The sequence below is a fragment of the Pan paniscus genome, chromosome 19 (genome assembly GCF_029289425.2).
Source record: "Pan paniscus chromosome 19, NHGRI_mPanPan1-v2.0_pri, whole genome shotgun sequence".
Taxonomy (NCBI): Eukaryota; Metazoa; Chordata; class Mammalia; order Primates; family Hominidae; genus Pan; species Pan paniscus.
Genome location: NC_073268.2, coordinates 90,570,698 through 90,597,675, shown reverse-complemented (window position 1 = coordinate 90,597,675; position 26,978 = coordinate 90,570,698). Strand labels below are relative to the sequence as shown.

The following is a 26,978-nucleotide window of genomic DNA, read 5'->3' as shown; positions in this document are numbered from 1 at the left end:
GAATCCTGCACAGAGGAAATCATACTGTTGCAAGTTCTTCTGCTCATAAACCATATTGGATTTTTTTCCTTTCCTGACAGTAGATTGTAGGGAACTCCCTACGAACAAACAAACAAAAACAAAGCAAAACTGTGATTGGGCCATCAACTGGTTCAGTTTAAGTTGGTTTACTGTTATATGATGGGACCCCTCTGAGTTTTTCAGGGACCAGGTTAATGTATTGAGGACATGTTTAAAAATGTACCTGAGGCTGGGCATGGTGGCTCCCATCTCTAATGCCAACACTTTGGGAGGCTGAGACGGGATGATTGCTTGAACTCAGCCTGGGCAACATAGCAAGACTTCATGCCTACTTAAAAAAAAATTTAGCCAGGCATGGTGGCACGCACCTGTAGTCCCAGCTTCTCAGAAGGCTGAGGCAGGAGGAATGCTTGAGCCTGGGAGACGGAGGCTGCAGTGAGCTATGATCATACCACTACACTGTGGCCTGGGTGACACAGTGAGACCCTGTCTCAAAACAAAACAAAAAAATGTACCAGGATTTGTTTTAACCAGATATGGTAAGGCATGCAGATACGGAAATGACTGTCATAAAGAAATAAGTTTCTACTCAAAGACTCCTAGAAGCAGGAGGTGCAGTGTGCCATGTAGGGCCACATGGGGAAGCACGAGGGCGGGTGAAGGGGCAGAGAGAGAGAAAGAGGAAATGTATGTGGGAGCCTTTATCATGGTTTTCAGAGGAAGTGATAGGCAAGGTAAGATAAGCAAACAGCAGGCTTTGGAGTGTGTAGTTTGAATTAATTCTGATGGGCTAGGATACAAGAGTGGTCTCTAGTTGTCTGGTACCTGGCCCTGGGGTGATTTAGGGCAGGGGAAAGAAAATATCCCAGACTGCAGGAGCCTGCTGAAAGGAAGCAGGTGGGGGCATGGAATAGGGAGTGGTTTGGTTTGCATATCAAAGGCAGACTTGCAGGCCAGTTGTTCACTTTCTCTAGGAATTAGCCCTGGGAGAGAGTTATTTGGATGGATATATTTGCCTATCTGAGTGGCTAAAATAAAAAAGTAGTGACTATGTAGCAGGAAGAGCCACAGACAAAACCCCTCAGACACCGAGTTAAAGAAGGAAGGGGTTTATTCGGCTGGGAGCATCGGCAAGACTCCTGTCTCAAGAGCTGAGCTACCTGAGTGAGCAGTTCCTGTCCTGTTAAGTGCTCACAACTCTAAGGGGGTCTGCATGAGAGGGTCCTGATTGATTGAGCAAGCAGGGGGTACGTGACTGGGGGACGCATACACCGTTAATTAGAACGGAACAGAACAGGACAGGGATCTTCACAGTGCTTTTTTACGCAAATAACCGATTAGGTCAGGGGTCTATCTTTACCAGGCCCAGGGTGTGGCGCTGGGCTGTCTGCTTGTGGATTTCATTTCTGCCTTTAAGTTTTTACTTCTTCTTTCTTTGGAGGCAGAAATTGGGCATAAGACAATATGAGAGGTGGCCTCCTCCCTTAACAACACCAAATGCTGAAGGATGTGGTGAAACTGGATCACTCCTATGTGGCTGGCAGGAATGTAAAATGGTGCAAACACTCTGGAAAATAGTTTGTCAGTTTCTTACGAAACCAACCATGCAAGGACCATATGATCCAGTGAAGGCATTCTTAGGTATTTATCTCAGAGAAATGGAAACTTATGTTCACCCAAAAACCTGTGCATGAAAATTCACAGCAGCTTTATTCATAATAGTCCTGAACTGGAAGCAAGCCAGACATCCTTTCAGGGGTGAACGGTTCAACAAATTGCAGTTCATTCCTACCACAGAATGCCACTCCAGCACTAGAGAGGAGCAAGCTATTGATGTACGCAACAACTTGGATGAATCTCGAGGAGGTTATGCTGAGCGAAAAGCTCCAATCCGCAGTTTACATACCGTATTGTTCCATTTCTATAACACCCTCAAAATGACAAAAGTACAGAAATAGATGACAAATGAGCAGTTCCCAAGGCTTAGCGATGGGGGATGTGGAAAAAGAGGGATGTGGATATGAAAAGGCCACTGCTTGGACAATGTTTAGTTTCAGCTTAAAAACTCTCATCTCACCCTCTACAACTGCCTCTCCCCTCCAGCCTCCTCTAACATGTCCTCTGGCTCATGTCTAAGTGGATTTGCACACGTGTTTGGGAAGTCATTACCCAGGAAAAGGCTCCTCTCCTGACCAATCTAACCCAGCCCTCTTCACATCTCTCTTATTTCCTTTAAACACCCTTTGCAGGCAATGTCAAAAACATGCTGTCTTTTGAAAACATAAACTTCTTGCTCTCTGAGAGGTGGAAGTCTGGGCAGAGATGAAGTGTACCTTGTTGAGACCCTTCTCCTGTGCCTAAGCCACCTGTCAGCCAGGAAGCTTGCTGGTGGTGGGAGCTCTGGCCCAGACCCTTACGATGAAGAGTTGACTACAGCAGGTGGGTTGGGCACTAACAAGGAGAAAGGGGTGCAGGGGCAGGAAGAGGGTGTTTCTTATCCCCACAGCTGCCTTTCCTCAGACCTTTCCTGGCACTGATTGTAGTTAGTGCTTCAAAGAGCTGCTTCCCTTGTTCACAGATAGCAAAAGGCATTGAAGATTGTCACCAAACCAAGTTCCAGCCTAGGTGAACATGTTCAGTAGGGACACTGGGTGTCTCTTCCTCTCCCAAAAGTAAGGTATTAGACATACCTGAGGCCGGGCGCAGTGGCTCATGCCTGTAATCCCAGTACTTTGGGAGGCTGAGGCAGGTGGATCACCTGAGGTCAGGAGTTTGAGACCAGCCTGGTCAGTATGGAAAAACCCTGTCTCTACTAAAAGTACAAAAATTAGCCAGACATGGTAGCAGGTGCCTGTAATCCCAGCTACTCAGGAGGCTGAGGCAGGAGAATTGCTTGAACCTGGGAGATGGAGATTGCAGTGAGCTGAGATTGTGCCACTGCACTATAGCCTGGGTGACAAGAGCAAGACTCCATCCCCCCCAAAAAAAGACATAACTGAGACTAATTTATAAAGGAAAGAGGTTTAATTGACTCATAGTTCCACTTGACTGGGGAGGCCTCACAATCATGGTGGAAGGCAAAGGAGGAGCAACGTCACATCTTACACGGTGGCAGGCAAGAGAGAGAGAGCATGTGCAGGGGAATGCCTCTTTATAAAACCATCAGATCTTGTGAGACTAATTCACTATCATGAGAACAACATAAGACTTGCCACCATGATTTATTTACCTCCCACCAGGTCCCTCCCATGGCACATGGGTATTATGAGAGCTATAATTTGAGATTGGAGGGAGGACACAGCCAAACCATAGCACCCACACTCCTTGCTTGACCTACTTGGTCTGAGGGGACCCAGCCACTCGTTTTTTCTTCCATTTCATCGTGTTGCCCTGTCCCCATGTGGTCTTTATGTACTAGCCACAGTGTGCATCCCTCCCCAGGGCCTTAACACCTGCTGTTCCTCCCCCTGAATCCCTTCCCCCAGATCTTCTTACCTCTGGCTCTTTCTTATCCTTTTGGTTTCACCTCTGATGTTGCCTCCTCTGAAATGCCTCTGATCACCCTTTGCAGGGATCACCCCAATTGTCTTGATTATGGGTCCCTGTTTATTTTCTCCACAGTTTGCCAAATGCTGTTAATGTGTTTCCTTCGGGTGGTTTCTGTCCATCTCCCTTTACATCACAGCAGCATTTGGGCCAGCTTCATTCACCACGAATGCCCCAGCATCCAGCTACAGAGTGTGGTGACGAATGTTGGCATTAAAGAAAATACTTGCTGAGTGAATAAATGAATAAGGATTGGATGTGGCTGCAGAGACTGGTTCTGGGCAAGTGTGGCCCAACTATATTAGATATCTGTTGATAAATAACAAATTCCCCCATGACTTCATGGCTGAAAACAGCAAATGTTCATTATCTCATGATTTTGAGAGTCGTGCATCTGGGAGTTGCTTAGCTGGGTGTTGCTGGCTCAGGATCTCTCTTTCATTAAGTTCTAGTCAAGATGTTGGCTGGGGCTGCAGTCATCTGAAGACTGGACCAGGGCTGGAGGATCTGCTTCCAACATCGTGCATTCACGTGGCTGGTGGTGGGAGGCCTCAGCTCCTTGCTCAAAAGAGCTGCTTGTGAGTCTTCAAGACACAGCCACCAGCTTTCCCTGGAGACAGTGATCCAAGAGAGAGCAAGGCACAGTACCGTTGATGGCTTATTCTTGGAAGTCATAGCCCGTGGCTCATATCTATGGATCACAGAGGCCCACCCAAATACCATACGGAAGGAGACTCCTCAAGGGCGTGGGTGTCTGATCTGGGTGGCTGTTAGACACGGGTAGTCATTTCCTCAAGTTTTGCTGAGCTGTACATTTACGATTTGTATTATTTTGTTTGTATGTTATACTTCCATCAAAGAATGTAAAAACCAAAACATGAGATTATACCTCTGAAAGTTTGCTTGACTTTCTTTTTTGGTTATAGTTTATTGATCTTTTTTTCCACCTAAGAAAGAGTTAATCTGTCCTCCTTCCAGCTACCTCGCCAACAGCTCTGAGAGAGTAAAGAATCTGACCAAAAGCATACAGTATAAGTGATGGTGTCAGCATTTCTCTGGCACTAATGCCCTAGAGTCTCTTCATTGGACCAGGACACTTAAGAGGACAGAGTGGCCCAGGGATGGCAAAAGGGACAAGCAGAATCCTCAGACCCAGGAAACAGAATGAGAAGCGTGCGTTAGGCGGAGGGGGCCAAGGCGACCCAAACTGAGAAACTCCAGGGAGTCATTGTTTTCGAAGTCCTTCCACCCATCACTCTCTCTCCCTCTCCTCTCACTCCTCCAGTGCCTTTTGCTTTTCAGGAAACACTTCGAAACTGAAAGCAGTCTGTGCTGGTCCCTGGCTGTGCTGACAGGTTGAAATTTACAACAGGGAACCAGTGCAAAGACAATGGTGATGTGAGAGTGGACATTGGGCTTTAGGTTTGAGTACGTGTGTATGTGACCCTGTGGGAATTTCTTTCTTTTCTTTTTTTTTTTTTTGAGATAGACTTGCTCTGTCTCCCAGACTGGAGTGCAGTGGCTCGATCCCAGCTCACTGCAACCTCCGCCACCCGGGTTCAAGCGATTCTTGTGCCTCAGCCTCCCGAGTAGCTGGGACTACAGGCGCATGCCACCGCGCCAGCTAATTTTTGTATTTTTTGGTAGAGACAGGGTTTTGCCATGTTGGCCAGGCTGGTCTCGAATTTCTGGCCTCAAGTTATCCACCCGCCTCGGCCTCTCAAAGTGCTAGGATTACAGGCATGAGCCACTGTGCTCAGCTAATTTTTGTATTTTTAGTAGAGATGGAGTTTCACAATGTTGGCCAGGCTGGTCTCAAACTTCTGGCCTCAAGTGATCCGCTTGCCTCAGCCTCCCAAAGTGCTGGGATTACAGGCGTGAGCCACCGCACACTGTGGGAATTTCTTTCTTCAACTCTCAAGCCTGCACATAAGGACCTGATTCAGGAAGATCCACACAGAAACTCAGGAAGACTCTGGCTGGGGAGGTCCCCCTCTCACATGCAGAGTGACCTCTCCATAGACATTGCCCGGAGTTGATTAATTGTTTGGGTTTCAAGGCCTGCCATAGAGAAACTTAGAATACAACGCCTAAGGAGTCGACAAGCTGCACATCCAATATCATAGAGCCACCCACTGAGGAAATTGAGTCTCTTTCTCTTTTGCAAAGGAAAAAATAATTAAGCAAAGATTAAAGCCCAAAGTGAATGTCTTTCCTTGGACTGGAATCAGACATATCTGCTTTATTCCTCTCTGGCCTTCAGGGCCTCCCTAAGGTCCAGAGGGGCCTGGGCCACTTCTATTTTTGAGAGAGAGAGAGAGAGAGATGAAAAAACAAGGTTACAAAATTGCGGTATATTTTAAATGAGGGAAGTTCACAGATCAATTTCTTGGTACACAAAAAGCAATAAAGTATAATTAATTGAGCTCTAAAAAAGAAGATTGTGGCTGGATGCAGTGGCTCACGCCTATAATCCCAACGGTTTGGGAGGCTGAGGTGGGAAGATTGCTTGAGTCCAGGAGTTTGAGGCTGCAGGGAGCTATGATTGTGCCACTGAACTCCAGCCTGGGCAGCAAAGCAAGACACTGTCTGCAGGGGGGCGGATAATAAAAGGACACGTATAAATGTATGGGTTCAATACTTCTGCCAACCAGCCCTGAAGTTTGTGGAAGGAAAATAAATCTCCAGACCCCACAACCACCAAGCCAAAGGGAACAGCCAAGCTGGGAACTGTTTAGAGCAAACCTGCCTCCCGTTCTATTGCTAAAAAAGATAGCTACTAAGATTTAAAAATAAAAGCTACATACCTCCCTCACAATTCGTTCACAAGGAAATTCCTTGCGGACAAAGGACAGACGTAACTCAATGTCATCCCTTTACTCTCTGAGATAAATGTATATCTGATTGCTTCCTTTGGAAAGGCTAATCAGAAACTCAAAAAAATGCAACTGTTTGTCTGTTATCTACCTGTGACCTGGAAGCCCCCTCCCACTTTGAGTTGTTTTGCCTTTCTAGACCGAACCAACGTACATCTTACATATTAGGTTGGTGCAAAAGTAATTGTGATTTTTGCCATTAAAACTAATGTTGCCCAGGCTGGAGTGCATTAAAAGTAATGGCAAAACTGCAATTACTTTTGTACCAATCTAATATACTGATTGATGTCTTATGTATCCTTAAAATGTATAAAGCCAAGCTGTGCCCCGACCACCTCATGTTGTGAGGACCTCCTGAGGCTGTCATGGATGTACCTTTAACCTTGGCAAAATAAACTTCCAAAATTAATTGCGACTTGTCTCAGATACGCTTTGGTTCACAAGTTGTATAGATAATCTAACTTAGGTCTGGCATTGGTTATAGTTAGTGCTTCAAAGACTGCTTCCCTTGTTCACAAATAAGAAGCATTGAAGACTGTCACCAAACCAAGTTCCAGCCTAGGTGAACATGTTCAGTAGGGACATTGGGTGTCTCTTCCTCTCCCAGAAGTGAGAAGTTCAACGTGCAGTGTGTGTGCTGCTTCTCAATACAGCGGAAGCCATGGGCCAGAATCAGATGTGTCCTCCTCTTTCCTGCCTGGATCCCCCCTGCCCTGGGCACTTGTCTTTAGGGATGAAACTTGCTCTGGTTGGAACTGCCCATTGAGCTTCAGATCCTGGTTGCACCTTGGCCCCTGGTCCCTGGCCCCTTGAGTCTGGGCGTGCCTGCACCGGCCCAGGGAGCTTCTCTCCTGAGCTTTCTGCAATCTCCCATCTCCAGCCTCAGACTTGAGACAGGGCTGGACAAGGAAGCAGATAGGGAAAGAAAGCAGAAGTGGGGCTCAGACCCTGGGAGAGGGGACTCCACCTTGTCCTACCAGAGCCTGATGCAGTGACAAGTGACATCTGAGAAGTGGCCACCAGGGATCGGGCTGCTCAGCTACTGGCAGCTCTGTTCCTCCTGAATGTCTCAGGTGGGTGGGCCCTGGACATGGAAGTAGGGACATGGAGAGAGGGCAGGAGGACAGAGGAGCATCAAGGAGCTGTCAGCAGCTGCCTCACCAGCTGAGTTTCAGGCTCCAGGGCACAGCGCAGGTGAGTCATGTTCCACTGCATCCTCGACAGAGAAGGCCCTGGGGGAGAGGTGCCTGTGATTGTCATTGCCACAGTTATCCAATCCGAAATGCCATCTTGATGAACCACACATACAATCATAGATGCATGCACGTGCACACACAGGCATGCACACACACAGTGTTTTCCCAGTCCATGCCCTTCCTGTCTCCATGGAAACCCCCCTCCCCATTCCCACCTCTGCAGGGAGGGAGCTACTCACCCCTCAGTTCAGATTCCTGGGTGGACAAGGGCTGTCTGCCTGCCACTGTCTCCTCTACAACCCCAGGGTCCGAGAGGCCATGACCCCAGAACATCCCTGACCCAGGCCCATCTGAGGAGAAGCTGGGACTTCGGCTTGTGTTTTCCAGGCTGTTTTGCTGTGGGCGATCCCAGCACCATGACAGACACCGCAGTGGGGATCCCTGAATGTGCAGTGTCAGTATGAGGAGGAATACAGGACTTTCAACAAATACTGGTGCAGACAACCACTTTTTCTTCTTTGTGACAAGACTGTAAAGGCTGGAGAGTCAGCAGAAGTGAGGAATGGCTAAGTGTCCATCAGGGACCATCCTGCAAACCTCAGCTTCACAGTGACCCTGGAGAACCTCACAGAGGAGGATGCAGGTAGATATTTGTGTGGGGTCAATAGACTATTGCTCCAAGAATTTCAAGATCTTGTCTTCCAAGACCTTGTCTTCCAGGTGGAGGTGTCGGTATTCCCAGGGGAGCCCCCTTCACTCAGCACCAGGCCTGTCTGAGTCTAGGGCTGGTCATTCTGTCCCTGAAGTGAGAAATGGGACAGGAGTGTGTGAGGTTGCAGGCAGTGACTTAGGACACAGTGTCTGTGTGTGCATGCATGGGTTTGCTGTGTGTGTATGCACAGGTGTGTGTGTGTGCACACATGCACAGGTGTGAGTTGTGTTTGTGGTGTGTGTGTGTGTGCGTGCGCAGGTGTGGTGTGTGTGTGCATGCACAATTGTGTGGTGTGTTTGTGTGTGTGCACCCGTGTGTGTGTGTGCTGACATGCACAAAAGCACATTTGCACCTGTTGTTCGAGACTCCTCTGTGTGCCCCACCCTGAAAGTGTCTGGCCTTGTGGGGCCACCAGCCTGGCTGACATTTGGGGTTGAGTGGACTCGGGTCCCATCATTCAGGGAGGGCCCCACTGACTTCCTTTCCTTACTTCCAGTCTCACTCCAGCCACTGCCATGCCCAGGGCCCTGGCTCCGCAGTCACTCTAGGTCACGCTTTACAGAGTGAATGTCACCCCTCCCTCCTTGGCTGGGATGGGGTCTGCAGCCAGGTCTTCTTTCCACAGACTCACGTTCCCCTAGAGAGCAGGTTGACTCTTGCCTCTGAAAGTGCTCATCTGGCTATGAAGTACGTGGGGATAAGACTAGGGAGGGGCCCAGGGCCCTGGTCCGGCCTGCGTGTGGCCGTGGAATGTGATGGACTCAGGGAATCTGTCCAGCATGTACTGAGTGATCGTGTCTGTGGAAATCAGAGCTGAACAGGTGATGATGAGTGAGAGACTCAGGCGAGGTCACCAAGACTGACCTGTGATGCCCCTGCAGCCCTGACCGCGGCCTCCAGTCTCAGAGCTCCACGGGCACCTCAGGTCCTCCCGTTACCTCCCAGCGTGCACCTGGCCCAGCTCTACCAGACAGGACAGCCCTGATCCCAGCCCACGCCCAGGGTAAGGTTCATGCCCCCAGGACTGCCACGTGGGCAGCCTTTCCTGTAGGCTGGGGAGAGATGGGATGGTTGTGTCTCTCTTCTTCTGGTCCTTTCTTTGCTCACGCCTCCCACACCTAATGTGAAGGTCCTACTAAGTGCCAGGTGCTCCTGTCAGGATAGGGTCACAGCAGGGAACCACCCAGCCACAGTCCTGCTCTGGTGGAGTTTGGGTTCTACCAGGTGGCTTCACACAGTGAACAGGTCAGCACAGTGGCTGACAGACAAATACAGCAAAGTTTGATGACTGCTGGGAAGAGATATTTGTGCCTCGGGTTTGGGGAGCATGTGTATGGGTGTTGGAGTCGCTATTTCACTGACAATGATCAGAAGAGGGTTTGTGGATTAGAGGACATGAGCGTGGAGACCTGCAGGGTTTGGGAGCAGGGCACTCTGGGGTCTGGGGGAAGAGGGGTCCAGGCGGAGGGAGGAGCGAGGCAAATGTCCTGCAAGGGAGTCCTGGGACCTGGCCAGGCCAGGGCAGGGGGCAGATGTTTTGGTGCCTGGTGACCCCGGCCCTCTCCCCTGCCTCCCTTGCAGCCCTGGCCTGAGTCTCATCCTGTTTGATGAGCCCAGTCCTCTGAGGAGCTGAGAGCTGAGCTGGGCCATTCATTCATTCCTTCAACAACCATGAATTTTACAGGCTGATGTTTGCAACCAGAGGGCAGGTACCAGTTACTTGTGAATAACATGAATAGTCCTCACCTTCTTGGGAAATGATGGCCATACAGACATCAAACTACATGACTGATTCCATGCGCCAGTGAATAACCCCGGGATGTAGAGATCTTGTGGGTGTGGTTCTCATCTGGATCCCTCCCTGTCCTCATGCACCATTTTCACGGCCATGTGCTTCCTTATAGGCAGTCCTGAGACTCCAGTGACTCTCAGGCTGAAGGTCAGGGTCTAATGGTCTCTTTAGAGGAGTTGTCATATACCGAGTTTGTCCTTATAGGGATTTGTGCGGCCATAGGACCTGGGTTCACAGACAGGCAGAAGGTGGAGGGCACCTGGGCTTCCCCTGGGGAGATGACTCACTGCCCATCACCGTGTCCCCACAGCTCCCTGTTCAGCAGCCCCTACGTCCTGCTCCTGGTCCTGGAGCTGCCCCTGCTCCTGAGCATGCTGGGTGCCGTCGTCTGGGTGAACGGACCTCAGAGAAGCTCTAGAAGCAGGCAGAGTTGGCCAGAGGGTGAGAACCAGTAGCATCTACTGTCCATCAAGGCCCTGCACTGTGACAGAACCCCTCTGCGGGACTGGAATGACCTCCTGACCACTCCCTCCTGGGCTGCTCTCTCCACATCTCCTGGAATTCTCTGTGAGCCTCCTTCAGCCTTTTCCCTGTGCCTGATCCATGAATCACACGTGAACCTGATGAACGCAGACGCCCTGAGCTGTGACTCCATGTCTCATGTGCACGCCCCGGCCAGCTGAACCTCGAGCTGTCACCAACAACTCTAAGTGCCTGATGCCCTCTCTGCACCTTTCCATTTCTCCAGGAGCTTGGCATTGCTTCCTTCACCGTTTTCACAGGGAGGAGCAGGTCCAGGACTCCCCTGCACCTTTGCCACCATAATGGCCCACACTCCCCGGGTCCAGGAGTGCAGAACATGTGGCTGCTTCGATTTGCTGAGTGTGTCAATTCAATGATGCTTTCGAACTTTAAGAAATGACAATACATAGATTCTGGACCTATCATGCCCACTAAGTCAGACCTGGGTGAAAACTCCATTGTTCCCTGATCTCCACAGGCCTTTGCTCAGAATAGTGGACCAAGTCCCAGGCTGGGCCTCTCAAGACGGGGTCCCTGCAGAAGAGGATCCAGGATTCCCCCCAAAACCTGACAATTCCGTTCCTTATGTAGACACATCCTGGCCAGTGTCTTCTGGTCCCTCCGGGAGGGCTGGTAGAAGATTATCAGTGTGAATTGTGGCATGGTAGCCAGGCCTTTCCTTCCTCCTTCCTCAAGGGGACCTGACCTCCCCTTCATTCCAGGGCTGTGGCTTTTAACTGACTCAAGTATGGAAATTGGTTGAGGGCCGTGACTTCTTAATGTGGTAGTTAACCGAGTCTTTTGCTCACTAGTGCAGACCATGTCTGCTTATACAGACAAAGGAAGACGTTATCAGCTGACCATCGTTTCGGTTCCAGGGATGCCATACCCAAGACCCCTGTGAGGCAGATGATTCCCATGAGTCCACCAGGTCAAGGAGGGCCATGCCTGGGGGTCCTCACCTATTTTTACATTCAGCAGATACTTATGGGAGCTTCTGGTGTATCAGACACTGACCTGGCATTGGAGTCCAGCTGTGAACACCCAGGCAAGGAGCTCTGTTTTCATTGAGCTCATATTCCAGGCGGGGGATAGAAATGATAAACAGATGCAAAAATACATGCATAAATTCCAGAAGAAATATAAAAGTCAGAGATGAAAAGAGTCACGGAATGAAATAAGAGAAGTGGGGTGACTGCTGTGCAGGAGCTGAGGGGGACTGTGGTGAAGCCCCTCTAATAGGCGCTGAGCAAGCAGGGATCAGGAGAAAGGGGGGGTGGTGAGCGCCAGGATCCCTGGAGGAGGAGCCCTGAGGCAGAGAGAGGAGCAGTTGCACATGTCCTGCCAGGGGCAGATGCCTCCCTGGGTCAGGTGGCTTCAGGGCCTCCAGACAGCATTTCCTGTCTTCTCCCCAGCCCGGGCAGGAAATGGTGCACCAACTTTGGATGACTAAGTCCTCTGAGGCAGTGGGACATCAGGATGTCATGCATCCATTCACCCATTCATCATTTCAACAGCCAGTTTGTTAAACTGCACTTGGCAGACCCTGGAATGACAGCGGACACAGCTGTGAATGAGACAAGAGGCTGCACCTGCTCTCAAGGGGCGGCCAGCCTAGATGGGAGCAGACATTGACTCACCAACAGAAAGACTGAGGAAGACGAGAGGGAAGTGTGAAATGGGTCATGAGGACCCCTAAAAAGGGAGCCACCATAACCCGGGAAGGTCAAGGAACACGCAGGCAACCCTGTCGGCTGGAGCCAGGCAGAGGAGTGGAAGGTTGAGGGTCTAGACAAAGGCCCAAGTGAGGAGGGTGGCAGCACCAGTGTGAACCTGGATCCAGGAGGCTGGAGACACCTACCAGGTGCTGGGGCCTGCCAGGACCTGTGTGCACAGGCCAGGTCAGCTGGGTGCCATCCTGTGACAGCAGGAGCCATTGGGAGTTCAGCAGCGCCTCCCCAGGGCCACGTGTGTGTGTCAGGGATCACATTGCTGATTCTGTGGAGAATGAAAGGGGTGGGTATGAGCAGAAGGGGAGACCAGGTCAGCCCATGGCAGAGCCGGGATACTTCAAAGCCAGGCCCAGGCCAGACCTGAGCACTGGGCTAATTGGAGGCCCTGGGATTGCACTGGGCTAGAGACAGTCCCATGATGTGAGTCTGGGGGCATCAACACCAATGACCCCAGTGCATGCTGTGTCCCTGAGAGTGTAAATGGAGGGAGGACAGGGCAGGTCGAGGGTGCAGAGACCCCTTCATGGTGCCAGGTTTGCCCAGACTCCCATCACTCTCCACTCAACCTCATGGCTGTGTGCACATACTGGTGCTATTGACTCTGATAGGAAGAAAGGAACAGAAATCTGTAGGAGGGTTGGGAGAGTCAAGGAATATGCTTAAGGCATGAGAAGGTGGAGAAGGGGTGATGCCCTCCAGGACAGACAGGAGGCAAATCCTGTGTCTGACTAGCCTCCTTGCCCTTTCCAGGGTAAAGACACCCTGAGCCCATCACGTCAGGAGAACCAGCCATGCCGAGTGTGGATAGACCTGGGTTCCCGCCTCCTGGGAAGGCCTGTCTGCCATGTCTGCTCCCTGCGGAGGCCCCTGGCCATCACAGTGGACCCAGGATAGACACCAGCAGCCGCTGCTCATGACAAACTGTCCTCTCAGTCACCAAACCCCCCTCCGTGTGCCCTGGGATGTGTGCTGGCTCAGTCGCAGCCTCACATCCTCCACAAAGTCCCACTTCAGCATCTTCACATGTCTGAACTCTCTATTCTCAGTTCTCTGCCCTGATTCCCACTGGGGCATGGATTTTGGCAAGAAGACAAGATGGAAAAGGAGGGTCTCGGGTGGGTGATGCCGCTGTGTGTGTAGGTCTGGGGGCAGGGGCACAAGAAGAAAACTCCCCAAGCCTGTGGGATTTTAACCTGGTTGGGGACTCAGCACCAAAAAGGGACACGCAGATGGTGTCTGGGTTCATAGCGCTAAGTTCTGAGGCCAGAAGAAGAGCTGGGGGTCTTAGGGGCAGAGGTCTCTGCGGGGACCTAGCTGAAGATTAAGGGACACAACCTCTCTCTGGTCACCTCCAAGGCTAAAGAAGGTGGCAGATTTAGCCTCCAACCACAAGATTGTCCATCCTGACCAGGAAGTGACATGTCACAGAGGGTGGAGCAGCCCATGTGGTAGGAAATGGCCCAGCTTGGCTCTGCCTTCTGCAGTGTGAGTAACACACTGAAGTCAGAAGCTGTGGGCTGTGGGGAAGTGGCTGCATCGCCACCCAAGGGACCCTGGACTTTGCCAGACGTCGGGGTTGAGAGGAGCCACTAGCACCATCCCATAGCTGTCAGCACCGGCCTCAGCCCAGGCGGCTCTCTCCCTGAGCTTCCTGTACCCTGACCCTCTCCAGCCTCAGACCTGAGACAGGGCTGGACAAGGAAGCAGAGAGCAGAAGAAAAGCAGAAGCGAAGCTCAGATCTGCTGGGAGGAGACTACATTTTGTCCCCTCCTGGGGTCTTGCACAGTGGCAGGTGACATTCGTGTTACAGGAATGACTGCCAGGGCCTGGGCCTCGTGGCAGTCTTCAGCTCTGCTCCTCCTGCTTGTCCCAGGTGAGTGGGCCGACCCTGGACTCGGGGAGCTCTGTCCTGAGTGGGAGAGGGCAGGGAGGGGTGCAGGCGCTTTGAGTAGCGGTCATAGAGGGGAGCAGGGGCAGGGAGAGGGGAGGAGGGCAAAGGAGCACCCAGGAGCGGTCAGCAGCCGCCTCACCAGGGGACAGCAGGCGGCAGGGCACAGCACGGGGGAGGCCTATTCCTCTGTGCCCGAGACAGGAAGCCCTGGTGGGAGGTGATGCTGTGACTGTCATTGCCAAAGTTATCCAATCACAAATTTTATCTGGGACGATCACACACACAGTCACACTCACACGCACACACGGTCACACTCACACAGTCTCACACACATGCACACACAGTCACACTCACACACAGTCACACCCACACAGTCTCACACACACATGCACACAGTCACACTCACATGCACACACAGTCACACATGCACACACAGTCACACTCACATGCAGTCACACGCACACACAGTCACACAGTCACACTCACACACAGTCACACTCACACAGTCACAGACACAGAGTCACACTCACATGCACACACAATCACACTCACATGCACACACAGGCCCGCACACACCCAGTGTTTCCCTAGCCTTGCCTTTCCAGTCTCCATGGAAACTTCCCATGCCCTTCCCACCTCTGCACAGAGGGAGCCTCCCACCCTCAGTCCCTGTTCCTTGGTGGACAAAGGCTTCCTGCCTGCCATTGCCTTCTCCACACGCCCAGGGTCCATGAGGGGCTGACACTGCGGCACCCCTGACCAGGCCCCTCTGGTAAGGAGACAGGATTTTGGCTTGTATTTTTCAGGCTATTTTCCTCTGAGCCACCCCAGGACCGTGGCGGGCCCCGTGGGGGGATCCCTGAGTGTGCAGTGTCACTATGAGAAGGAACACAGGACCCTCAACAAATTCTGGTGCAGACCACCACAGATTTTCCTATGTGACAAGATTGTGGAGACCAAAGGGTCAGCAGGGAAAAGGAACGGCCGAGTGTCCATCAGGGACAGTCCTGCAAACCTCAGCTTCACAGTGACCCTGGAGAATCTCACAGAGGAGGATGCAGGCACCTACTGGTGTGGGGTGGATACACCGTGGCTCCGAGACTTTCATGATCCTGTTGTCGAGGTTGAAGTGTCCGTGTTCCCGGGTGAGCCCCTCCTTTTCTCAGCACCAGGCCTGCCTGAGCCTAGGGCTGGTCATTCTGTCCCTGAAGAAAGAAGTGGAACAGGAGGGTGTGAGCCTGGGGGTTGGTGACTCAGGACACTGTGTGCCGCTGTGTGTGGATGAGTGTGAGTGCGTCTTTGTGTATGGGTGCCTGCATAGGAGTGTGGTGTGGTTTGTCTGTGTGTGCACCTGCATGTGTGTGTTGGGAGGGTGGGCACCCACAAAAGCACCCTGGCCCTGTGGCTGGAGACCCCCGCTGTGGGCCCTCCCTCACGGCCTCAGGCCTGAAACTTTCCTGGGTGGGGTCTGTGAGGCCACCCCTGACTCTGGGGTCCTTGCTACCTCCCTGTATTGACAAGGGCCGGATCCATACTGAAGGGTGCCCACTGTCCCGCCTGGGTCTAATTCGCTCTTCCCCACGGGGAATTGGATCCCCTCATCATTGGCTCCTCTCACTCAAGGCTGCCCCTGCCCTGGGGCCTGCATGGATGCTGCCCTGTCTGGAGGGTCCTGAGGCCGCAGCCTCACAGCCCTGTCCTGGGAGCTCCTACAGCAGCCACTGGAGGACACAGGAAGGAGCCCCAGAGCCCTGGGTGGGGTTCTCATGCTCCTGGGAACCACATCCTGCCCCTGAGGCTGACCTGTGTGTCCCCCTTATTCTCTGGCACCTTTTACCACAGGAGGGAACCCCAGAAATTGCCCCCTCAGGCAAAGGGACCTGTGGATGGAAGTGAGCTGAGACTGGCATGGACCTGAGGGCCCTTTCCCGTGCCGAAGATCATTCTTCCCTCAAAGGCCCCCTCCTGTCTCACAAGACACAAACCCAGTGGCCTCAGTGTGGTTGCTTTTCCATCGTTTTCTTCTGACAATGTCCCAGGTTCCTCGGAGCATGTTCTTGTTCTCCATTTCCCCGGGGGCGACGTGTCCCTCCTGCGCCCTTTGTGCCTTCCTATCTAGGAGTGAGGAACTAAGATCCCACCTGAGGGCGCCAGGGAGAGGAGGAAAGGGCCCTTATCCAGCTGTATTCACCACGGGCCGCCGCCCAGGCTTCACCGGGCATCCCCTCCCTAGATCTTTCTTCCTGGGCATTCCCTCCCGCTGAGAGGATGGCCCAATGGCCTTGTGGGGCCGCGGCATGGCTGCCATTTGGGGCTGAGTGGACTCGGGTCCCATCGTTCAGGGAGGACCCCACTGACTTCCTGTCCTCACTTCCAGCCTCTCTCCAGCCACTGCTGTGCCCAGGGCCCTGGCTTCGCAGTCACTCTGGGTCACCCTTCGCAGAGTAAACATCACCCCATTCCCCCAGGTCACCCTGTCCCTCCCTGGCTGGGGTGAAACCTGGAGACCCGTGCCTTTGCCACCGGTGAGCAGGGCAGCTCTCACATCTGAAATGGTGTCCTGGCTCTGCAGTACCTAGGGATGGGACAAGGAGAGGCCCAGGACCCTGGTCAGGCCTGGGTGTGGCCGTGGGGCATGATGGATGCAGGGCATCTGTCCAGCACATCATTGGTGACCTTGTCTGTGAAAATTGGAGCAGAACAGGTGAGAGTAAGTGGGAGACCCATGCGATGTCATCAAGGTTGACCTGTGTTTCACCCACAGCTGGGACAACCACAGCCTCCAGCCCCCAGAGCTCCATGGGCACCTCAGGTCCTCCCACGAAGCTGCCCGTGCACACCTGGCCCAGCGTGACCAGAAAGGACAGCCCTGAACCCAGCCCACACCCTGGGTAAGGTGCCTGCACATAGGACTGGGCCATGCTGGCGGCCTCCCCACTGCGTGTGATGTTTAGGGGACTCGGATGTCCCTTCTTCCAGTCCCTTCTTTGTTCGCACCTCCCACACCAAACGTGAAGGTTCTATTAAGTGTCAGGCACTCCTTTTGGGATTGGGTCACAGCAAGGAACCACACAGCCACTGTCCTGCCCTGGTGGAAGTTGAGTTCTACTGCGTGGATTCACGCATTGAGCAAGTCAGCACAGAGGCTGATGTACAAATACAGCAAAGGGTAATGAATGCTGGGATGAGATGTTTGTCTCTTGGGTTTGGGGAGAGCGTGTGCAGGTGTTGGAGTTGCTATTTCACTGACGATGATCAGAAGAGGGTTTCAGAATTAGAGGACATGAGCACAGAGACCTCAAGGGTTGGGGGCTGGGCACTCTGGGGTCTGGAGGAAGAAGGGTCCAGGTGGAGGGAGGAGCGAGGCAAATGTCCTGCGACGAGCCTTGGGACCTGGCCAGGCCAGGGAAGGGGGCAGATGCTCTGGGGTCCGGTGGCCCCGGTCCTCTCCCCTGCCTCCCTCGCAGCCCTGGCCAGAGTTTCATCCTGTTTGATAAGCCCAGTCCTCCGAGGAACTGAGAGCTGAGCTGTCCATTCATTAATTCCTTCAACAACCACTGAAGTTGTAGGGCAGATTATTGGAGACTCCGGGTAGGCAGCAGGTACTCACTGTGAATGAAACAAATGGTCCCTGCCCTCCTGGAAATGCTGTGTACAGGAGAGTTGACACCAAACAAATAACCCTTTGTGAATTCCGGGACCCCAGCTGGGTAACCCTCCATGGGGAGCACAGAGGTAGACAGCTGCGTCCTGGACACAGACCCTGCCTGGATCCCTGGCACGACCTCACGTCCTCTCATGGTCCTGCCCTTCCTGTGTCACAGTCCTCAGGTCAAGGGTAAATCCGAGGCTGAGGGTTAGGGGCCGTGATGCTGAGACGGGATGGACTGTCCAGGGGGGTGCTTATGTGGTTGGCTGTGGTCACAGGATTGGGACACAAGGGTCAGGGGATGGTGAAGGGCACCTGGGCCTCCCCTGGGGAGGTGACTCACTGCCCGTCACCGTGTCCCCACAGCTCCCTGTTCAGCAATGTCCGCTTCCTGCTCCTGGTCCTCTTGGAGCTGCCCCTGCTCCTGAGCATGCTGGGTGCCGTCCTCTGGGTGAACAGACCTCAGAGAAGCTCTAGAAGCAGGCAGAATTGGCCCGACGGTGAGAACCAGTAGCATCTGCTGTCCATCAAGGCCCTGTGCTGCAACAGAGCCCCTCTGGGGGACTGGAATGACCTCCTGACCACTCCCTCCCGGGCTGCTCTCTCCACATCTCCTGGAATCCTTTGTGAGCCTCCTTCAGCCTTTTCCCTGTGCCCGATCCTCATGTGTCACACGTGAACCTGATGGACATGGACGCCCTGAGCTGTGAGTCCACGTCTCATGTGCACGCCCCGGCCAGCTAAGCCTCGGGCTGTCAGCAATACCTCTGAGTGCCCGGATGCCCTCCCTGCACCCTTCCATTTCTCCAGGAGCCTGGCACTGCTTCCTCCACCGTTTTCACAGGGAGAAGCAGGTCTAGGACTCCCCTGCACCTTTGCCACCATAATGGCCCACACTCCCTGGGTCCAGGAGTGTAGAATATGCGGCTGCTTCCATTTGCTGAATGTGTCGATTCAATGATGCTTTCAAACTTTAATAAATGACAATGTGTAGGTTTGGGATGTATCAGGCCCACTCAGTCAGACCTGAGTGAGAAATCCATTGTTCCCTGATTTCCACAGGCCTTTGCTGAGGATAGTGGACCAAGCCCCATGTTAGGCCTCTCAGAATGGGGGTCACTGCAGAAAAGGATCCAGGATTTCCCCCAAAGCCTGACTATTCCCTCCTTCAGGTAGACACATCCTGGCCAGTGTCTTTAGGTCCCTCTGGGAGAGCTGGTAGAAGATTCTCAGTGTGAACTGTGGTAGCATAGCCAGGCCTACCCTTCCTCCTTCTTCAAGGGGACCTGACCTCTCCTTCATTCCAGGGCTGTGGGTTTTAACTGGTGCAAATTTGGAAATGGATTGAGGGCTATGACTCCTTGATGTGGTAGTTAAGTGAGTCTTTTGCTCAGTAGTGTAGACCATGTCTGTCTATACAGATGAAAGAAGATGTTATCATTTGCCCACCATTTCAGTTCCAGGGTCGCCATGATGACCTGGCCAACACCCAAGACCCCTGTGAGGCAGAAGATTCCCATGAGTCCTCCTGGTCAAGGAGGGCCTCGCCTGGGGGGTTCTTACCCTTTTTTCCATTCGGCAGATGCTTATGGGAGCTTTTGGTGTATCAGATACTGACCTGGCATTGGAGTCCAGCCGTGAACACCCAGGCAAGGAGCTCTGTTTACATTGAGCCCATATTCCAGGTGGGGGATAGAAACGATAAACAAATGCAAAAATACATGAATATGTTCCAGAGGTAATGTAAAAGACAGAGGTGAAAAGAGCCACGGAGTAAAATAAGAGAAGTGGGGTGACTGCTTTGCAGGAGTGGAGGGGTCTGTGATGAAGCCCCTCTAATAGGCGCTGAGCAAGCAGGGATCAGGAGAAAGGAGGGGGTGAGCGCCAGGATCCCTGTACGAGGAGCCCTGAGGCAGAGAGAGCAGCAGGTGCATGTGTCCTGTCAGGGGGGCATCTTAGACTTGGATCTGGAAAACACAGGAAGCAGATCCCTCTCTGGATCCAATGGCTCCAGGGCCTGCAGATAGCATTCTGTCTCCTCCCCAGCCTGAGCTGGATATGGCACACCAGCATCAGACAATTAAGTTTTCTGAAGGCAGGTAAGACTCGAGAGAGTCATGCATTCATTCATTCAACAAGCAATTTGTTGACTTGCCCTTGGCAGACCCTAGGATGACAGCAAGTCACAGCTGCGATCAGGACAAGATACTGCCCTGGTTCTCCATAAGCTACCAGTCCAGATGAAACCCACCAACAAAACAGTGATAAAGACAAGAGGGAAATGTGAAATGGGTCATGAGGACCCCTAAAAAGGAAGCCACCATAACCCAGGAAGGTCAAGGAACACGCAGGCAAACCTGTCAGCTGGAGGCAGGCAGAGGAGTGGGAGGTTGAGGGTCTGGACAAAGACCCGAGTGGGGAGGGTGGCAGCACCGAGGTGAACCTGGAGCCAGGAGGTTGGAGCCACTTGCCGGGTGATAGGGGCTGCCAGGACCTGTGTGCAGAGGCCAGGTCAGGTGGGTGCCATCCTGTGACAGCAGGAGCCATTGGGAGTTCAGCAGTGCCTCCCCAGGGCCATGTGTGTGTGTCAGGGGTCACATTGCTGATTGTGGGGAGAATGAAAGGGATGAGTAAGAGCAGAAGGGGAGACCAGGTCAGGTCCCCGTGGCAGGGCCGGCTACTGCCAAGCTGGGTCAAGGTCAGACCTGAACACTGGGCAGATGGGAAGGCCCGGGATTGCACTGGGCTGGCGACAGTCCCATGATGTGATTCGGGGGCATCAGCACCAATGACTGCAGTGCACACTGTCCCTGAGAGTGTAAATGAAGGGAGGGCTGGGCAGGACAAGGGTGCAGTGACCCCTTCATGGTGCCAGGTCCACCAAGATTCCCCTGTCACTCTCCGCTCGGCCTCTGGTGCTATTGGGCATGATAGGAAGAAAGGAACGGAAATCTGTAAGAGGGTTGGGAGAGTCAAGGAATATGCTTAAGGCATGAGAAGGTGGAGAAGGGGTGATGCCCTCCGGGACAGACAGGAGGCAAATCCTGTATCTGACTAGCCTCCTTGCCCTTTCCAGGGTAAAGACACCCTGAGCCCATCATGTCAGGAGAACCAGCCATTCTGAGTGTGGACAGACCTGGGTTCCCGCCTCCTGGGAAGGCCTGTCCGCCATGTCTGTTCCCTGGGAGGCACCTGGCCATCACAGTGGACCCAGGACAGACACTAGCAGCCGCCGCTCAACAACCATGAATTTTACAGATAGATGTTTGCAGCCACAGGGCAGGTGCCAGTTTATCTGCGAAGAGGACTAGACAGGGCTCCTGCCTTTGTGGGAAATGCCATCTGGAGAGGAGCAGGCATTCGACAGATATCCAGGTTATTGATTCCTGCACCTCTGAAGAGTCTGCTCCTGCACACAAAGGGCTTTGGTAGAGATTCTTGTGGATTCAGGTCCTACCAGGTCCCTGGGTGTCCCCTCACATTGCTGCTATGGCCCTGCCCTGCCTCAGCCCACAGCCCTGAATCTCAAGGCAATTCTTAGGGTGATAATTAGAGGCCATTGGTCTTATGTGTCTGGCTGCTATGTCCAGGTTAGTTCTTGATTTTTGTGCCCACAGTACCTTGGCACTGGAGATAGGGGCAAGGTGGAGGGCACCAGGGCCTCCCCTGGGGAGGTAACTCACTGCCTGTCACCGTGTCCCCACAGGTCCCTCCTCAGCAGTCTCCACATCCTGCTCCTGATCCTCCTGGAGCTGCCCCTGCTCCTAAACAAGCTGGAGGCTGTCCTGTGGGTGAACAGGGCTCAGAGAAGCTCGGTGGGGAGGCAGAGTCAGCTGGATTGTGAGAAACCGTAACTCTGATGCCCATCGATACCGCGCCAAGCAACATACTCCCTCTTACATATGGGAATGGCCTTCTGACCAACAAACCCATGTTTCTATCAGAAGATTTGGAGGCTTTTTTCTTGTGATGTATCAGACACACAAAAGAATACATGCACTTTACACCAAGAATACTCTTTAACCTGTGTGTGCCCACCATCCAGTTTAAGTAATAGAACATCATTCATACTCATGAAGCCCCAAACCGCTTGCTGATCTTATGCAATTTCTTTTCTATCCTTCTCTCAGAAAACCACATCCTACATTTTATTTTATTGTATCTTTTTTTATAGAGATGGGTCTTACTATGTTACCCAGGCTGGATTTGAACTCCTGGGCTCAAGCCATGGTCCTGTCTCAGCCTCTGGAGCAGCTGGGACTACAGGCACGCACCACAGCACCAGGCTCACATTCCGATGGTTATGTCCATCATCATCTTGTTTTAAGGGATTTGCCACATACATGCATATGGATTTCCAAAGGGTATGTTGTTTAGCTTTGTTTATTTTTGAACTTTCTGTGAATAGTATTAGGCATTTTTATTTCTAAGCAATCGGACTTTATCTTTCAACACTTTTTTTTTTTTTGAGATGGAGTCTCACTCTTTCACCCAGGCTGGAGTGCAGCGGTGCAATCTCGGCTCACTGCAACCTCTGCCTCCCAGGTTCAAGCGATTCTCCCGCCTCTGCCTCCTGAGTAGCTGGGACTACAGGCGTGTGCCACCATGCCCGGCTAAATTTTTGTATTTTTAGTAGAGAGGGGTTTTACCATCTCCTGACCTCGTGATCCACCCGCCTCAGCCTCCGAAAGTGCTGGGATTACAGGTGTGAGCCACAGTGCCTGGACCATTCAACACTTTATTTTTGAGATTCATCCATGTTGATGTGTTGACGCACTGATGTGTCACTTCTTTGTACTGGTCTACATTCTGTTGTATGAGCATAGCATAACTCGCACATCCCTCTTCCTTAAACAGCCGTTTAGGTTGTTTCTTTTCTTTCTCTTTTTTGTGCTCTTCTTATTTTCCTCCTTCTCTTTCTCTATCTTTTCTCTCTCGTCTTCTCCTTCCTCTTCCTCCTCCTCTTGTCCCTCCTCTTTCTCCTCTTCCTACTCTTTTCTGCCTACTCTTCCTGCCTACTTCTCCTCCTCCTCCTCCTTTTCTTCTTTTTTCTTTTCCTCCCTCTTTTTTTCCTCCTCTTCCTCCTGCTCTTCCTACCTCTTGGTCCTCCTCTTCTTTTATCTCTTCCTCCTGCTCTTCCTACCTCTTGGTCCTCCTCTTCTTTTTTCTCTTCCTCCTCCTCCTTTTCTTCCTTCTCCTCTTCTTTTTTTGTTGCCATTACTTATAACGTTATTATGAACATATATCCTAATTTTGTCTGTCCAAAAGTGTCTCCTAGAGTAGAGTTCTAAGGGAATAATTGCTAGGTTTTGCTGCATGTGTGTAATCAGCTCTACTAGGCAAGTGCAAATTATTTTCCAAAGTAACTGCACCAATTTTTGCTCCTTATCAGCAGTGCTCCTGCTTGAATCTTATCAGACTTTCTAAATTTGTTTAAGTTAATGGGTATGAAATGGTATCTCATTGTTTTAATTTGAATTTCTCTGCTTACTAATGTTAAACTCATGCTCATGTGTTTTTTGGTTATCTGAATTTTCTCTTTTGAGAAATGCCTCTTCTAATCTTCATCTACTTTCTGTTGTTTGTCTGTGTTCTTTTTTTTTTTTTTTTGAGACAGAGTCTCGCTCTGTTGCCCAGGCTGGAGTGCAGCGGTGTGATCTCGGCTCACTGCAAGCTCCGCCTCCTGGGTTCATGCCATTCTCCTGCCTCAGCCTCCCGAGTAGCTAGGATTATAGGCGCCCACCACCACGTCCTGCTAATTTTTTGTATTTTTAGTAGAGACGGGGTTTCACCGTGTTAGCCAGGATGGTCTCGATCTCCTGACCTCATGATCTGATTGGTAGAAGTTCTTTGCAAGTCTTTTGTTAGTTACCGGTGCTCCACATATCCTTTCCTGGTTTATTGGCTTTATGATATCTTTTGAGAAACAGGAGTTTCACTTTAATGTACAAATTATTCATTTTCCTTAGTGGTTTATGCTTTCATCTTGTTTAACCAATTATGGATACTCCCAAATTAAAACAAAAATTATCCTATATTTTCTTCTAAAAATTTTTAAATATTCCCTTTCACAGGTAAGTCCTTGACCCATTTCTAAATGATTTTGTTTCTAGGCTGAGATAATAATCCATTTTTCTGTCTTCCATTTGGATAAGCATTATCCACATTTTCCCAGCAATCTGCAATGCAACCCCTGGCAGGTATTTATTTCTATGTCTGCTTGGACCTTTTTCTAACCACTCTATTATGTTGAATTTGCCTAATTGCTTATTTTGGAACCAAGACAACATGGTTTTTATTACTATAGCTGTATTTAAATGTCTTGTTATCTGGTAAGTCATGTCACTATACATTGTTCTTTGATATTGGGAATGTCTTTGCAAATATTGGCCATTTCCTCTTCTGCAGAAATTTTAGAATTAACCAGTCAACGTACTAAAAAAGAAAAAAAAAATTATGTTGAGACTTTAAATGTAAATGTATGAAATTTATCTTTATAATAATTTCTCTGTCTATGAACATGGTATGTAATTCTAATTATTTATGAGCTTTTATAATGTCTTTTAATAACATTCTATTATTTTCTCCTTGATATTTGCTCATATATTTGTTAAGTGTAATTCTGGATATTTTATGTTTTTATTCTTATTTTGTGGCTTTTTTTTTTTTTTTTTTTTGAGACAGAGTTTTGCTCTTATTGCCCAGGCTAGAGTGCAGTGGTGCAATCTTGGCTCACTGCAACCTCCGCCTTCTGGTTTCAAGCGATTCTCCTGCCTCAGCCTCCCAAGTTGCTGGGATTACAGGTGCCCACCACCATGCCCAGTTAATTTTTTTGTATTTTTAGTGGAGACGGGGTTTCACCATGTTGGTCAGGCTGATCTTGAACTGATGACCTCGTGATCCATCTGCCTCGGCCTCCCAAAGTGCTGGGATTACAGGCATGAGCCACCGCACCCCGCCCCATTTTGTGGCATCTTTTATTGCATTTTCAAGTTATTCATTGCATGCATGTAGATAAACAATTGATCTTTACTGATTATATATATTTAGCAACTCTGCAAAAAATCTTAGTAATTGTTTTCAGTTTTATGTGTAGATAATCAATTAATCTAGAATAATTTAGAGCTTTGTTTTTCTTTCTAATTCTCATGTCTTTTGTTTCTCTTTCTTGTTGTATTGTGCAGGCTAATCAAAGTGTTGAATCAAAGTAGTAATTTTGAGCAATCTTGTCCTCTTCCTGATTTTAAAGGAAAGATTTTGCCATGGGTTGTAACGGGTTGCTTATAGGCACCTTTTAATTCCTAGTTTATCATGAAAAGTAATGGATTTCAGATAGTTTTTTTTGTGCATCTACATGATTATGTGGGTTTTCTTCTTTATTCTATTAATGTGATTCATTATATCAATTTTTTTAGATGAAGCCTCCTTCTGTCACCCAGGTTGGAGTGCAGAGAAGACGATCTGTTACCCATCTAGAAAGAGAAGTGAGAATAAAAGCATTATTTTAGTCTCCTTCCTTTCAGTATGTGATCCAGGATGGAGAACACAGTAGGGGGCGTTCCCCCATCTATTTTCTTTCCCTGGTTCCTGGATCCTGGCACCCATTTAAATGTGCTGGCCATGACTGCAGGCGTGACCCTCCAAGCCATGGCACCAGAGAAACTAGACTTCTGGGCCCGGTTACACTTCCCCAAGCACCTTAGTCTTTTGTCTTTTATTTCTCTTTGACCTCCTGTGTGACCTGTGTGCTTCCCTAAAAAACAAAACAAAACAAAACAAAACAACGATTTTAAGAAAAACTACGGGCCAGGTGTGGTGACTTATGCCTGTAATTCTAGCACTTTGGGAGGCCGAGGTGGGTGGATCACCTGAGGTCAGGAGTTCAAGACCAGCCTGGCCAACATGGTGAAACCCCGTCTCTAATAAAAATACAAAAATTAGCCACACATGGTAGTGGGCACCTGTAATTCCAGCAACTTGGGAGGATGAGGCAGGAGCATCACTTGAACCCGGGAAGTGGAGGTTGCAGTGAGCTGAGATCATACCACTGCACTCCAGCCTGGGTGACAAGAGCAAGACTCCATCTCAAAAAAAAAAAAAAGAAAAAAGAAAAGAAAAAAAAAGAAAAACTACATAATTGGGCAAAGCCTCTTTAAGGGAGGGGTCGTGCTAGATTGAACTTTATATCTTGCTATTATTATGGCCTGTGCTAAAGCATTTACCCTTAGAAAAATGGTTCTGGTTAACTTCTGGACTTAAAAATCCCCTTACTAATTAAGTACCATCTTAATCGGAGACAGAATATTTGCCTTAAAGGAATGTAGGAACCGAATGGCCATTTTCCTGCCAATGGGACAATATTGAGTCTAAAATTTGGCTATGGAAGACATCTTAACTCCTAACTGCTAAAGGCAGAACTTTCCCATTTCAAGAAGAGGCCTAGAGCCTGATTTCTTTTTCTTTTTTCTTTTCTTGTCTTTTCTTTCTTTCTTTTTTCTTTTTTTTTTTGAGACCGAGTCTCGCTCTGTTGCCCAGGCTGGAGTGCAGTGGCGCTATCTCGGCTCACTGCAAGCTCTGCCTGCCGGGTTCACGCCATTCTCCTGCCTCAGCCTCCCGAGTAGCTGGGACTACAGACGCCCGCCACCACGCCCAGCTAATTTTTTTGTATTTTTAGTAGAGACGGGGTTTCACTGTGTTAGCCAGGATGGTCTCGATCTCCCGACCTCATGATCCGCCCGCCTCGGCCTCCCAAAGTGCTGGGATTACAGGCATGAGCCACCGCGCCTGGCCAAGCCTGATTTCTAATCATGCAAAAAGAAGCTGCGGTTTGCCATGAAAAAATATGCTTTATGTAGAGGATTTCTATTTCTACTAGGTGGCACTGTTGGCTTAGAAATACTATGTGCTCACCAGAGACGTGGTAGTGAGTAACCTCACCGTGGGAGAAAGGGGAGAACTCTGTTCCTAGAAGATTGCAAGGGCATCTTCCTGATTTTGCTTAACAGGATTACTTTCCTAGGCTGTAAAACTCGCTACACA

At 50.5% G+C, this 26,978-nt stretch overlaps 1 protein-coding gene across 1 annotated transcript; it reads left to right on the top strand.

Moving 5' to 3' along the window:
* The first annotated feature begins 13,843 nt into the window (after positions 1 to 13,843).
* CD300C (CD300c molecule) lies at positions 13,844 to 18,936 on the top strand. Its single transcript, XM_003813344.4, has 4 exons — positions 13,844 to 14,272; positions 15,097 to 15,435; positions 17,055 to 17,181; positions 18,306 to 18,936. Exons 1-4 carry the CDS (start codon positions 14,212 to 14,214, stop codon positions 18,451 to 18,453), a joined length of 675 nt encoding a protein of 224 aa, XP_003813392.1. The 5' UTR covers positions 13,844 to 14,211; the 3' UTR covers positions 18,454 to 18,936.
* Positions 18,937 to 26,978: the final 8,042 nt, after the last annotated feature.